The sequence below is a fragment of the Rhinoraja longicauda genome, chromosome 14, assembly GCF_053455715.1.
Source record: "Rhinoraja longicauda isolate Sanriku21f chromosome 14, sRhiLon1.1, whole genome shotgun sequence".
Lineage (NCBI taxonomy): Eukaryota > Metazoa > Chordata > Chondrichthyes > Rajiformes > Arhynchobatidae > Rhinoraja > Rhinoraja longicauda.
The window spans coordinates 16,674,315-16,689,152 of NC_135966.1; the positions used below are offsets into that span (position 1 = coordinate 16,674,315).

General features: G+C 36.6%; 1 protein-coding gene across 3 annotated transcripts in view; it reads left to right on the plus strand.

The window, feature by feature from the left end:
• Positions 1–14,838, plus strand: part of ppp3ca (protein phosphatase 3, catalytic subunit, alpha isozyme) — a 291,143-nt gene that overhangs the window by 203,729 nt on the left and 72,576 nt on the right. For all 3 annotated transcript variants that reach the window (XM_078411515.1, XM_078411513.1, XM_078411516.1), the window contains 3 exons: positions 1,690–1,801; positions 5,986–6,135; positions 8,377–8,512. In XM_078411515.1, the coding sequence (XP_078267641.1) occupies positions 1,690–1,801; positions 5,986–6,135; positions 8,377–8,512 (398 nt within the window). The remainder of the gene's footprint in view (positions 1–1,689; positions 1,802–5,985; positions 6,136–8,376; positions 8,513–14,838) is intronic.

Genomic DNA, 14,838 nt, shown 5'->3' on the forward strand with positions numbered 1-14,838 from the left:
TATAACAGCCAGAAAATTGCAAATGTTTCAAGGCAATTGAATCATTTTTTGAAGTTGTGTCGTAATAATTTAGCAACAACATTTTTGATCTGTATATTGTTCCAATAAGCTATTAAAAAGTGCCTCACATTTACATAATGATCTAAATTATGTCATGCAGCAACAATCAAAACTAAACGAATGCTTTTTGTGACATTGCCTAAAATGCAAAGACACACTGTAGCTAATCTAATATTAATGAATTCAAAATACTAGCTTGGGAGATTTATTCTTTATAGGGGAGGGACAGGAATTGATTAGTCATAATACATTGTTATTGTGTTACATTGAATGTTCGTTACATTTAACCCTATCCTGTCTTAATGCAACACATGCTAAAGAATGGTGGGCACACATGAAGCTATTCATAAATTTTGATCTTAATCACTAAATAAATGTTTTTATAGAATTTAGTAGCAGAATGACATTTGTAGGTGTTATGTGACAGGATATGAACATAGTAAAAATTACATTCGGTAATTGAGGTTGAGGTGACAATGACAATTCTCTTCTCTCTGTACATGCTCCCCCTCGGCCAAATCATTCAAAGGCACGGCATTTCTTTCCACTGCTATGCGGATGACACACAGCTTTATCTCCCCCTGAAACCCAACAACCGATCAAATTTAATCAGCCTCATGCACTGCCTTGAGGACATAAAATGTTGGATGGCACAGAACTTCCTTCAACTAAATGAGAGCAAGTCTGAGGTCATCCTATTCCCCCCCCCCCCCCCCCCCCGACTCCATGAAAACGATAACAGGCAGCCTTGGAAGCCTATCCTCTCTAGTCAAACCGCATGTCAAAAACCTTGGCGTGATATTTGACTCTGCATTAAAGTTTGACAAGCAAGTCAACGCTGTGGTAAAAGCTAGCTTCTTCCAGCTTCGAACCATAGCTAAAATCAAACCATTCCTCCAATTTGACGACATTGAAAAAATCATCCACGCATTCATTTCCTCCCGCCTAGACTACTGCAACTCCCTATATACTGGGATCAGCCAATCATCCCTGTCCCGCCTGCAATTGGTCCAAAACGCCGCAGCGAGACTCCTGACGGGTACCCGTAAAAGGGACCACATCACACCGATTCTGGCCTCTCTCCACTGGCTCCCAGTACAGTACAGAATCAACTTCAAGTTCCTCCTATTCACATATAAAGCCCTAAACGGGCTTGCCCCCCCCCCCCCCCCCCATATCAAAAATCTTCTAATCCACCACTCTATCTCCAGGTCTCTCAGGTCGGCCGACGGGGCTACTGACTATTCCGCGCTCAGGGGTGACCACGCTTATGCGGTTGCAACTCCCTCTCCCCATCAGAACTTCCCCCTCCATCGACTCCTTTAAGTCCAAGCTCAAAACCAATTTCTACTCCCTAGCGTTTGAGGCCCTCTGAGGGGGTGCTGTGAACTGTTTATGTATGTGCTGTTATGTTTGTGTACCATTGTATGTTCGTTTCTTAGTATCTGAACTGATGTACAGCACTTTGGTCAACGTGGGTTGTTTTTAAATGTGCTATACAAATAAAATTGACTTGACTTGACATTCATTAGATTGGTTGTTTATCACTATTGTACTTAAATATTTTAAAATTATACCATGTATCTCACCATCTTAAAATTGTTCCCTATGTTATTTATTTCCATGCAGTGTGTTTTGTATCTGTGGTCATTGAAAATTCTGTATCCAAAGACACTGTTTTTACTCCGTGGAAACCACGAATGTAGACATTTGACAGAATATTTCACTTTCAAACAAGAATGTAAGTATCTTTAGACAAGAGTACATTTTCATAGATTAACATCTGTTTATTGTAATTTCTTTACATTTTATGTTTGCAGAATATGCAACTGGCTACCAGACCTCTATTACATTAAGTGCTAAAATGCTGAGTCAGTATTATATATTTTTAATTCATCTGGTACATTGTTAATTTTGCAATTTCAAAAATCGAATTATCCATATTGTATGTAAATGAAATGAGGATTCTCAAACAAAATGATACGTTAAGGTAATATTTGTCGAGATAATTCATTGGGAGAATTAATTGTTCATGTTTGCCTGTAATTTACTTTGTAGGTAAGGTAATTAGGGTCATCATTGAAGCATCAGTACTCAGAAAGTACTGAAAGAAGAGTTATTGTCATTTCTGTTGTGTTTTGTTATATTGTTATTAATGTGAAACCAATTGTTACAAACAGAAATCTTTAATAAATAGTCATAAGAGATGATTAATAATCAAAGTAGATTCATTTAGTTGATTAAAGAGTAAAATTAAAGTGTAATTTTGTATTTATAATGATTCGCTAACATCCATATAACATATTTGTTTTTGCCACTTCATTGTGTAATTTTCACATTTGAATTGTCTGTTCAAAAACTATAAATAAAAGAAGTCTGCACCTCTAAATTCATTAAGTGAACCTTTATGAACATTTTTGGTTGTTTGATACACAGAAATGTTTTGACCTGATGCCTAAAACTTCAAAAATAGTGTCAAAGAATAGTCCTTGTTAATCAAATTACTTTTGGTTTTGGTAAAAAATGCTTGAATGAATGGATCCAGCTAATAAAATATTTCATTATTTATTAAATTAATTCATTTAGTTTAGTTTCGAGATACAGCGCGGAAACAGGCCCTTCAGCCCACCGAGTCCGTACCGACCAGCGTTCCCCGCACATTAACACTATCCTATACACATTAGGGACAATTTTACACATACACCAAGCCAATTAACCTACATACCTGTACGTCTTTGGAGTGTGGGAGGAAACCGAAGATCTCAGAGAAAACTCACGCTGTCATGGGGAGAACGTACAAACTCTAAACAGACAGCACCCATAGTCAGGATCGAACCTGGGTCTCCGGCATTGCATACGCTGTAAGGCAGCAACTCTACCGCTGCGCCACCGTGGCTGCCTGAATTTCCCAATTTGTTAAGTCTAACACATAACGGAATTTCAATGTTTAAACTCCAAATTGCTTTGTTGGTGTTACAACAAAAGGTTTTTGATATTTTGTAAAGAAATATAATTTACTATCAATATTTTTACATCATTAGAAAAAGTGCTACATTAAAAATCAATTTTAACCCAATAAAATCTCAGAAATCATGGAATGAATGACAATCAAATCAATGTGTTAATAATAGAAAAGTTATTGACAGAATTCACATTAACTTATGGTGCAAGCCAATTGTTTATAAGAGCATTACAAATACTTTGCATGATCATTGACATTACAAATATGTCCATATTCTTTGAAACATATATCATTGGTTTTTTTCAGAATTTAAATTTGGATAGTATTGAAACATGTCATTTAGATTTATCTAATTATTGTCGTTCTCATTATTTAGTTTGTGAATGCATTATTCCCAATGGAACGGTTTATTCTGTAGGTTTTTATAGGTTTTCTCGAATTTTATTTTGTGGTCAAGTTGAGAATCATCGTGAGTCTGAAAATTAGCTGTAAAAATATATGATTTATTATCATGTCCTATCCTGAAAAATATCAGAATTCCTCATTAACAATTCAAATAATTTACCCTTTTATTTTACCATTACAGGCCCTTTTAATACTGCTACTTTCAACATTTTTATGTAGACAAGGATCTATGGTTTATTTATTACCCAGGAGACTCAGCTGAGTGCCTAATTAGAATCACCACTCTCATCAAAAACAGTGCATCATGACTTGGTGCATGTAGAGCCAGCCAAAGTAGTTATTGAGCATATTTCTGCATTTGATTTAGAACTTAATATCGTCCTTTCTAAATATCACAATCTTCTAAATCATAGTTGGGTTGCAGACATCATAGAAATTAGGGTTAATTTAAAAATAAATTATTGATTAATTTATTGACAGGAGAGGATGATGGTAAGTGTTATGAAGATTAAGTATGGGCAGAGTAGAATTGTTTTGGGGGTAAAAGAAGCCTGAATAAATATATAAGCTTGAGAAAGTTGAATATTAAGTAGCAAGTAGACCTGACAGAATAAATCAAATGTTCAAAATGGGATCTCTTTACACACTAATTGCCTAAATACACCTGAATAGAGTGATTTCTTATTGAGGTATGGTTCTAATGCAGCCAGGATATTTCAGATGTTGCTCAAATAGTCATAGAGTCTTACAGCATGGAAACAGGTCCTTCAGCCCCACTTGCCCACACTGGCCAACATGTCCCATCTACACTAGTTCCACCTTCCTACATTTGGCCCATATCAGTGTAAACCTATCTAATCCATGTACCTGTCTAAATGTTTCTTAAACATTGCAATACTACCTGCAGTAAATGAAAATTATTGATGTACACATCCAGAAAATGAATGCTGGCAGACTGTTTGAATTTAGCCAGGTTCATTCCAGACTATATCCAATGTGCTCACAAGGAAATTTGCATTTGGATTTACTGCGAAACACCCAAAACCACTACAAGTTTTATGTCTCATATTGTTAAAGTGTGTCATGGAACTGAGGTGATTTGCCATTTTATGGTAGCCTATAAAGGGGTCTGACACTAGTAATTTCTGTGAAGAGTCTGTCTAAATAACCTGTTACCACTTGTGTGCTACTTGGACAATGCTCCATAGGAGAAGACCAGATGCTTGATTTCAATTGTAAATTAACTGTTTGATTCCAAGCAGTGAACTAACTGACCTACTTGCAGGATTAGTCCATTACCACCACCAGAACGCCAATCTCACACTCCATTGATCTCATTAACAAAGAAAATGTTCCTTGATGTTCTTAGAAACGAAGATTCCATCTTACACAGTAATATAATTGTACACATCCTCGTAAAACTGACCACAGTGTCTGTTTCTTGAATTTCTTTATTTTCAAATAATTGCTACAACTTCAGAGTTGCAGGCAAATTGTTTTGCTCCTGCCATAGGTAAGAAGCCCAGTGTCATCCATTTTTAATTTCCACTTGCTCTTTGAATCGTTTGCAGATGTATCACCTTATTCTTGTATTTTCTAATGACATAAAAGGAGGCCATTTTGGCCCATTGTATCCATGCCGACTCACAGAATCTCATTGCTCCACCAATACTTTCTCTATAGCATATCCTCCCTTTATTTCCATAAACTCTTCCCCAGATTCTACCCTTAATCTACATAGTAGGGCAACTTATAGTGGCCAATTAAGCTACCAACGTGCATGTCTTTGGGATGTGGGGGGAAACCAGAGAAGCTTGAGGAAATCCACACAGTCATAGAGACAAAATGTATGAACACAGACAGCTTTGGAGGTCAGATTTGAATGCTGGTTACTCAGACTTTGAAGCAGCAGCTCTACTGGTTTTGCATGCCTTCTGAAAAGATAGTATCTATTTTCCCCGGTTGTAAGGTTTTATTGCTCCATGATCTTACTCAGGGATACCTAAATAACCTCAATATTTTCTCCTTCATCATTGCCTTCTTAGTTGTAGGAGCCATTTTGGAGCCAAAATGGCTCCTACAGTTGTCATTATCATGCCAGAGAAGGATTTTAAAATTCCATGTTTACAGATTCGTAAGAATATTAAAGCAATTGACTCATTTATGGACCCACAGACTGTAGACTGCATTGACCCATTGGCCTTACCATCTCCCACAGTGGAGTGAGTTCATATCAGCATTTCAGGAACATTAGAGTTCAATCGATGGTGCTTGAAATGCCACTTTGGGTCCGCTGCTTCTAATGGGTATTGTACAGTGGCAAAATGTAAATGTGTATTTACATGGCAAAATGTAAAAGTAAATGATCTTAAGGTTTTCAGAAGATGACATTTATATTAGTACCACAATGGATTTTACAATTCACTGTTTCAGATTATCATTGAGGTGCTGATGCTTGAAATTATCCTCAAAATCCCCAACCCATCATATTTATCTTGTACAAAAAAAAATTATGGTCTTTTCATAATATTAACCTCAAATGGATTTTTTCTCCTTAGGTAAAATCAAGTATTCGGAACAGATATACAATGCATGTATGGAAGCTTTCGACTGCCTTCCCCTCGCTGCACTGATGAACCAACAATTCCTTTGTGTACATGGAGGCCTTTCCCCTGAAATACACACCCTGGATGATATAAAAAAGGCAAGTTCTTTCCGACACAAAATGTCATCTCTCCATGTTCTCCAGAGATGCTGCCTGATCCGTTGAGTTACTCCAGCATTTTGTGTCTTTTTTTGCGAGTTCTTCAATGTTTGACAATGTGACAATTTTCCAGTTTTTAAAGTGAATGAAGTAACATACTTTTTTATCTGCACTTTCCCTGGTGCTGCAACACTATTTACTGAATACTCTATTTTCTCTCTTGCACTACCTATTGTACTCATGTATGGTGTGATCTGCCTTGATAACATGCAAAACAACATTTTTCACAGTATCTTAGTATGTACACAATAATAAGCCCATGTCAATGTAAACAACTTGCACTTCGAAACAGAACAAGGGGAATGGAAGAAAATTGAGATGATGCAGGGAAAATGTAATAGTTTATCAACTTAATGACTATTTCCCCTTTCCAAACATAAGCTTACTGGCCCAATGATTTCTTCCATCTTTTTTTCTTTTTTTGCTCCAGATTACAGTCTTTTATATTTCTTGATTTCAACTGCAGTTCAGCTTTAAAGAACCTGATGCTCAGTTATTTCTATTTTTGTTCCGTAAACAAAAGTGCATGGCAAACTGGACTATGATCAGGGTATATCCAGCTGTGATTTGGTAGAAACCCAATGCTTAAAAGTTGAAGAGCAACCTGACCTTAACAACTACCAGCAAATCAGTGATTTTCTGGCACTTGGGGTGTATTTTTAGCCTGAAAATGCAGCAAGCCTGAGTTAGGAACTGCAGATTGATTATAGGTATTTCACGCTTTTTCCATGTTAGTAAACATATATAGACTCCCACTAGGGATTAGTTAGTGGATGTGACACCCTCTTGCGTGACCTTCTCCCTTCATTTTTACTCATTTATGTGATATTGCTGACAAAACCAACACTTTGTTCATCCTACGTATTCCTTTGAAGATGGGGGTGAACACCTTTCATTAACGTTCAAGGGAAAATTTTAGATGGTAAACAGGCCAACTGCCAAATGAAGATATCAGGATTGCTGGCATGTTAATTGGCAGTTTTCTTTTTATTTGTTAATTTGTTGCATTGTTGGCATCACTGGCAAGACTAGCAATTGCTGCTCATCCCTAGTTGTTCTGCAGAAGGTGTGACGAGTTTCCTTTTTAACCCACTACAGTCCTGCTGGTGACAGGAACTGACACAATAATGTTGCATAGAGTTCATAAGTTCATGAATACATAAGTGATTGTAGCAGAATTAGGCCATTCGGCCCATCAAGTCTACACCATTCAATCATGGCTAATCTATCCTTCCCTCTTAACCCCATTCTCCTATTTTCTCCCCAGAATCCCTGACACCTGTACTAATCAAGTATCTGTCAATCTCCTTCTTAAAAATATCCATTGAAGGTCGCCCCAGCCTTCTGTGGCAATGCATTCCACAGATTCACCACCCTCTGACTAAAGAAATTCCTCATCTCCTTCCTCAAGGAATGTCCTTTAATTCTGAGGCTGTGACCTGTTGTCCTAGACTCTCCCACTAGTGGAAACGTCTTCTCCACATCTACTCTATCCAGAGTTCTGGGACGTAGACCCAGTGATGATGAAGTATTAATGAGAAATTTCTTTATTAGGAAAGTATGCAACATGGAATGGAACTGGCAAGTGTTGTTTATAATATTTTTAATATTATAATTAATTGTGATAGTTTTTGAATGATCTTGAATGTCAGTGATATTCATATTATTTATCAATATTGACTGCTAGGAAGTGGTAAGACTTTTAATGTGGGAATATATAATTGGTACCCTGTTCTTTCCAAGATTCCACAGGTCAACTCAGAGCCAGTCCATTTCGCCTACTTGTGCTCCAAATCCACTTGAGATCCACTCCAAATAAAGGAAAACCGAACTGATAATGGATTGAAATATTGTAAGGCTGGAACTTCTTTCCTGAAGCACTTTCCTTTGCTCTCCTTCAATATCTTTGAAATCTAAATCTTTGACCAAAGTTCTGGTCATCTGATACCTCCTCCATTGTCTTAGTATTGAATTTCTCATTATTCCACTGTGACGCACCGCAACAAAGCAGATTTTTGAAACATTTAAATTGGGAAAATATTCTGCCAATATTTTGTATATAAAGTTGTGAAGCGGACTGATTAAATTTTGATTTTCTGGTGTGTGCTTATTAAAATGGAAAGTTTTTTTTCCCCCCATTCAACACAACAGAATGACGATGCAATATGTTTCTTTTCACAGTTAGACAGATTTAAAGAGCCACCAGCATTCGGTCCTATGTGTGATCTTTTATGGTCAGATCCCTTGGAAGATTTTGGAAATGAAAAGACACAGGAATATTTCAGTCATAATACAGTGCGAGGTTGCTCTTATTTTTATAGGTAAGTTCTTAAATTTACAGTCCATTAACTGATTCATCATCATTTTCAGTCTGTATAACATTTTTCTTCTTGAAAGCTGTTTCAGTTAGGCTCAAACACAACATGTTAATATTATGCAGAATTTTAAGGTAGTTTTCCTCCTCAGTAAATTCCAAACGGATTTTATTGACTTCAGCTGATTTATGGTGAGTGAATGTGTTTATTTAGAGATGGGGAAAGTTATATTTTTTGTTTGCACTACTACTTGAGTACCATAGTTGGAGATTAAAAATAAGTCACTGGCCAATCTTTTTGATTTAGAAATTTACTTGATGCAGGGACTCTAATGATTTTGTATAGAATAGGAGTGGATTGGTGGTTGAGCAGTAAAAGATAATACTACTGGTGATGAGATAATTTGATGTAATTATGAAGTGATAATCTGCATAGTCTGAAGAAGGGTCTTGACCCAAAACGTCACCCATTCTTTCTCTCCAGAGATGCTGCCTGTCCTGCTGAGTTACTCCAGGATTTTGTGTCTATCTTCTGCAAATGTTTTGTTCTCTTCTAAATGTGTTTTGTGTGGTTATTTTAACCTGACTGCATTTTGATTGATAGTGCAAACCAAGTGTGCAGATGCCTGAAAGGTTCACATCTTATGTTCTCCTTAATGCATTTCCAATAACTGAAGCCGATTTGTTTTATTAGATTTCATAATAGGTCAGAGCATTTTCTTTTTTCATCATTAGGGTGTAATTTATTTTGTTAAAATATTTTGGGAAAGGTGCAAATTGGAGAAAAGGAGAATGAATCCTGAGGAAATAAAAGTTTAAAATAAATATTAATGTAAGACCAGGAAACTATCATTAAAGTGAAATGGAAATCATTGTAGTCATACACATACCATAATAAATTATTAGGTGCAAAATAAACAATACCGCAAAGCTTTTTTGTAGAAATTATTTATCTCAAGCATAAAGAGACATGATAAAATAGGCTGTCAATCAACATTCTGTAAGTCAATTTGATAACCGTTGAAGATGAAAAGACGGATAAATAGATGTGAATGCATACAGTCTGCTTCACCAAGTTATGCTATTCTCTCAACTTGTAGGTTGACCTCTGTAAATTGCCCCCATTAGTGAGTAGGTAGTGGATGAGAAAGTGGGATAACGTAGTACTGGAAGAATGTGTCATGGTACGAGATAAAGCTGCTATTTTGAAAAGTGTATTTTTTACTGATAGTATCTTCAATTTCTAAACATTTCTGTAAGATCATACAACTTAAAATATATCTACTTCCGAGGAATGTATGTTTAAATTTTAATGCCCTCAATACTTGGAGCAAAGTTAGTTGAGCACATTGACTTGTGTGCCCGATCCAGTAACCTGAGCTCTAATTAAATGGGCCTCTGCAGAATGAACGGTCCTTAAATTTACACCATTATGGTGGACTGTGATTTAAATAAATCCCTCCAAAATAATGATTACCAATAGATGTGTGTTTTCTGGCGTTACAGTAATTTATCAGGCACTAGAATGATCTGCTACATGACTTTTGATAATAAATGCAGAACTTCATGATGCACAAAAACAGGTGTAAAGTCTCAGTTAACCAAAATTAGAAAAATGTACCATATGTTTATCACTTTACAAACTTGTAAATAAGTGTAATTGACTAAAATGCTGAAATACCACCCTTTGTTGTTTTTCTTCCTAGTTTTCTTGAAATTTCAAAACCAATTCCTCAATTACTTCAAGCTAATAGTTTTGATGTGCTCTATTCATGACATTTGCCATTTTTAATCTTGCACAATAATACTGCAATACTGCAATAAAAATCAACACATTTTTACTTTAAAAATGTATTTTTCCTCAGCTTTACCTCAGACTTTATGAAAACAGGTTACTGTTTCATAAAGTCTGAGGTAAAGCTGAGGAAAAATACATTTTTAAAGTAAAAAATTGTTGATTTTTAATCATCCAGTTTTTAAATGTAACATTAGTTTTTAGAAACTATTCCTATCATTGGGCAAGAAATAGCACTTAATTGCATGAAATTATCCTCAAGATTTTTGACTTAACACTGGAAGGTTAAGTTGTCAAATAGTCCAGCAGCTTAAATTAATGACCTTGAGATGTGAGTTCAAAATCCACAATAGCTGGGGAATTTAAATACTATAAACAATCAAGGTTTAAAAATCTAACATGTGTAGATCACACTAGATCACATAAAACCCCATCTGGTTCACAGTATCCTAAAGGGAGGAGAATCTGCTGTGCTTAATTGTGCCAAGCTTGCATGTAAACCCTGACCCACAGCAAGTTGTCTTTTTATTCATTCTTGGGATATGGGCCTCACTGGCAAGGACAGTATATATTCCCTCTGCCTGAAATGCCCTGGATATCACTTTGCTGGGCTTCTTCAGCAGGAACCTAAGGGTCAGTAACATTGCTGACCCACCATCATCCACTATAAGTTATAAATTCATCAATGTTATCACTCATTTGCCATTAGCATCAAGCCAGGCCATTGACTACAGTTGAGTTCTGACTGTAAGAACCTGCCATTATAAGGAATAGATAAAAATGAGATACCAGTCGATGTTACACTGGACTGCATACAAAATAAACAGCAGAAGTAGATAGTTTCACACAGAGGCAGACAATGGGTCTATCCTTCCACATCTACATATGGACAATTTCAACAGCTACTGCTGTGACGAGATTCCGTTGACATCTCTGACATCAAGGATATCAAGCCAGGATATAATCAAGCCTAAATCATCTTTACCCAGAAGATCTCCTTCTGAGATTCCCATCATTAACACTTGGGCAATTAATTTTACTTTGCTAGATATCAAGAAATGTTTGAGCACTGGATCCAACAGAGAGGGTCTGGGTGTCAGAGAATAGAGAGAGAATTAATGAACCCTCACTATGCCCAGAGGACTCAAGGGATTGAATTTCTGCTTCAAATTCCTGCTGGTCTCAATAATGCCTTATGTACTTCTGAGTCAGAAATTTCAAGATTCAGTTGCTAATGCAGGATGAGCGCATAAATTCATTGAATTGGTAATAAAAATGCTCTGTGAAATGTGGAAGAGGAGTTTCTCCCAACGCACTGACCAACATTTGTTTTTCAAAGGATAAATAACAGTTTATATAATACATTATTTTGTGCGAGTCTGGAATGTGCAAATTATCTGATGTGTTTTGCTAAAAAAAATCAAGAATTGTGTCAGAAATAAGATATTCTGAAGATGAGAAGAATTCACAGGAATATTGATATGTTGTTTCTAAATGCAGGCCTGAAATTTCTATTGCCCAATGATATGTAATTGATTTTCTGTGAAACTTGGAGACTTGTCTATATATCAGATGGACAGGGCTTGCATGACTTTCCATAATGCATGCGTGGATTGTGCAGGCCAGACCTTCAGAAACGCACATTCACTGTGCATAAACGTCAACAGTGATACTATTATTTAAAGGGCCAAGTCCTGAGTGGTGTAATGTGCTGCTGGCAGTCTGCTTTTGGTGTGGTCCATTTAACCTAGAAACTTTTAGAACTCCCATTTGGGCTGTTTTTACTCCTGCCACCCAAAATGAGTTTGCGGGCCCAATCCTCTCCCACCCACACCTTCTGAGTGATCCTCTGTTCTTTGGGCTTCTCTTTCCCATTGGCCCTAAATATTTGACCATAAATCGTCTATTTTCCTTTTCACATTCAACAACAGCAGAGCATGTGAAAGAAAGGTCTTCTGATTCCGTAATGTAATAACTTAAATATGTATGTGAATAGCAGATAAGCACTGCACCACCTTTGAAAAAAATATATAATGTTATTTCTACAGCACAACTCAGCATTTTATTGGCACTGCGTACATATTATTCTGCAGCAGTGTGTCTTTGAAATAAACATCCATTAGAGTGCAATGCACTGCCAATTCCACACAGCCTTCCAGGCACTGATGGATTTCTAAGCAGAAGTTCATTCTATGACAAAAGAGACAATAAAATAACATGGAAGATTTAATTCACTATCAGCTTTGTGAATGCTATTGTTACATTTTACAACTGGTATCCAGATATATTTAATTCTGAATATGATCCTGGTAAATCCCGCTGGTACTTTCTCATATTAGTGATTTTTATTTTTTGAAACAAAGGTGCTACTACTTTTCTGATGGTTTTGGATTTTTTCCTGAAATTAGTGTTGGTATTTTTAAGAGATGCAGCTTCAGTGATAAGAACATCAAGGTTTTTATCCCCTCTGTAATTCTAAATAGTAGATACATTTAAATTAATGGCAGATTTTAATGATGCATGTGGCCATTCTGTACTTACTATAATTTTATTGGCAGAGTGCAAGTGAGATGGTGAGTTAAGATGGTAGGCAACATGAAAACTCAGGGTGAAACTCAGCTTGTGAGCTGAATGCAGGGGCCAGGCAAAGCGGTTACCCAAAACTGTATATAGTTTCTCCAATGTAGAGGGGACCACATAATGAACACAACGCAGTACACCTAACTGGAAAAAGTGCAAGTGAATTGCTACTTTGCCTGGAAGGATGTTAGGTCCGTTGATGGAGGGAAGGGAAGGTGCAAAACAAAAAGCTGTTGCGTCTCCTGCATGGGAAAATGAAATTAGATGGAGAGAGGGGTGGGTTATGCAGGGGGATAGTTGATGGAAACAAAAAAGCAGACCGGGCAGTTATGAAGAGAATGATCTCTTCAAAATATTGAAAGGGGAAGGTGTACCTGACGCTAAAGATAATTCTGAAATCAACATTGGTATTTTTAAGAAATTGAACTTCAGTGATAAGATATTCAGGTTCTTTATGCATTCTTTTTAATTCCGTGGAATCTTGTTGGATCCAGCAGAAATTATGAGCATAGGGGCTACCAGGCATTTGGAGTAACAACAAACTATGGTTAATTTGACAGTTGTGTTTTTGTACTTATGGTTCCAACAGCAATGCCATTCCTAGCCTGTTCATATAATTGCCATGTACCAAGCATTCTTAATACACAGCACTTCAGATGCATGGGGAGCACATTTCAAAATTGCATTGGCCACAAATACGGAGAGCTGTTGATGTTTGGAGTTGCATTTCAATTCAGCGGCAGAGCAAATAGAAATCTTGCACTATGCATGGAATGCCCACCCAGAAGTTTAGCCAACTGGAAACTGTTCTTTGCTTCACACGGCAACAGCTTCTTCAGCAGAATGCACAAATATTGAATGCGTACTGTCCATTAATAGACACACTTGTTTTTGTCTGAGCAATCTCCCTTACCTTAACATCTCAGGTTTCCAGAAACTCAAAACAGCACTTTACCTTCATCTTCTAAGATAATGCTGTCAAATATATCTTTCCCACATCGTCTTCATGCTTTAGTTTTTTATCTTTCATCAAGAATTTGTCTCTTCAACTTTTACTTTATAGGGGTGAAATGATAACTCAGATTTCTGATGTACTGTAGATGAAAAAGATATCATTTAAGAGATATATTTTGACAAGCTGTCAAAAACAGTCAGGCTTCCTCTTCTAAGTTATTTTATTTGCGATCCATCGAACCACGGACATTACTTAACACCCAATACCCATGGTGATAGGTTGTTAGTTCATTTTATATGACGGTCTTTTTAACAATTTATCGAAGATGTCATTCTCATTTTTTGCAGTGTTAACCCTTAAAGTTCAGAAAGGAGATGTAGGTCACCACTGTCACATTGATCCATTTTTTTTCCAGCCTGCAAATTCTACTAGAATTACAGATCCTGCTTTGCAACTTTTTTTGAAGGTGTGAAATAATTTTAGCTGACACCAAAATGCCAATGTGTGCATCAAAATTCAGTTTTCCTTAGCTGAATGAACAGTGCCATTTTTTTAAATATCATCAGCTGTATAATCAAGTTTGATTTTATCTCCCAAGGCATTGAAATTCTTCCTCAACTCAGAATAATATTTAATATTAAAATGTATGCGACCAAAAATAGGCCTCAACACATTAGCAGAGTAATCATTAGAATAGAACTAATGTATATTCTCAAGTCTGAAGAAGGGTCTCAACCCGAAACGTCACCCATTCCTTCTCTCCAGAGATAATGCCTGGCCGGCTGAGTTACTCCAGCAGTTTGTGTCTACCTTCGATTTAAACCAGCATCTGCAGTTCTTTCCTACACATATATTCTCAAGACGATAATTTTCAAATAAACTTCCTTGTCAACTGGCAGCACTGTTACTTTTCACATTCTCAGGCTTAACATTTGATGGGGATTTACCTGATAATTTCTGAGTCTGGGTTGCAGATATTGCAAAGCACGATGAAGGCATGTAT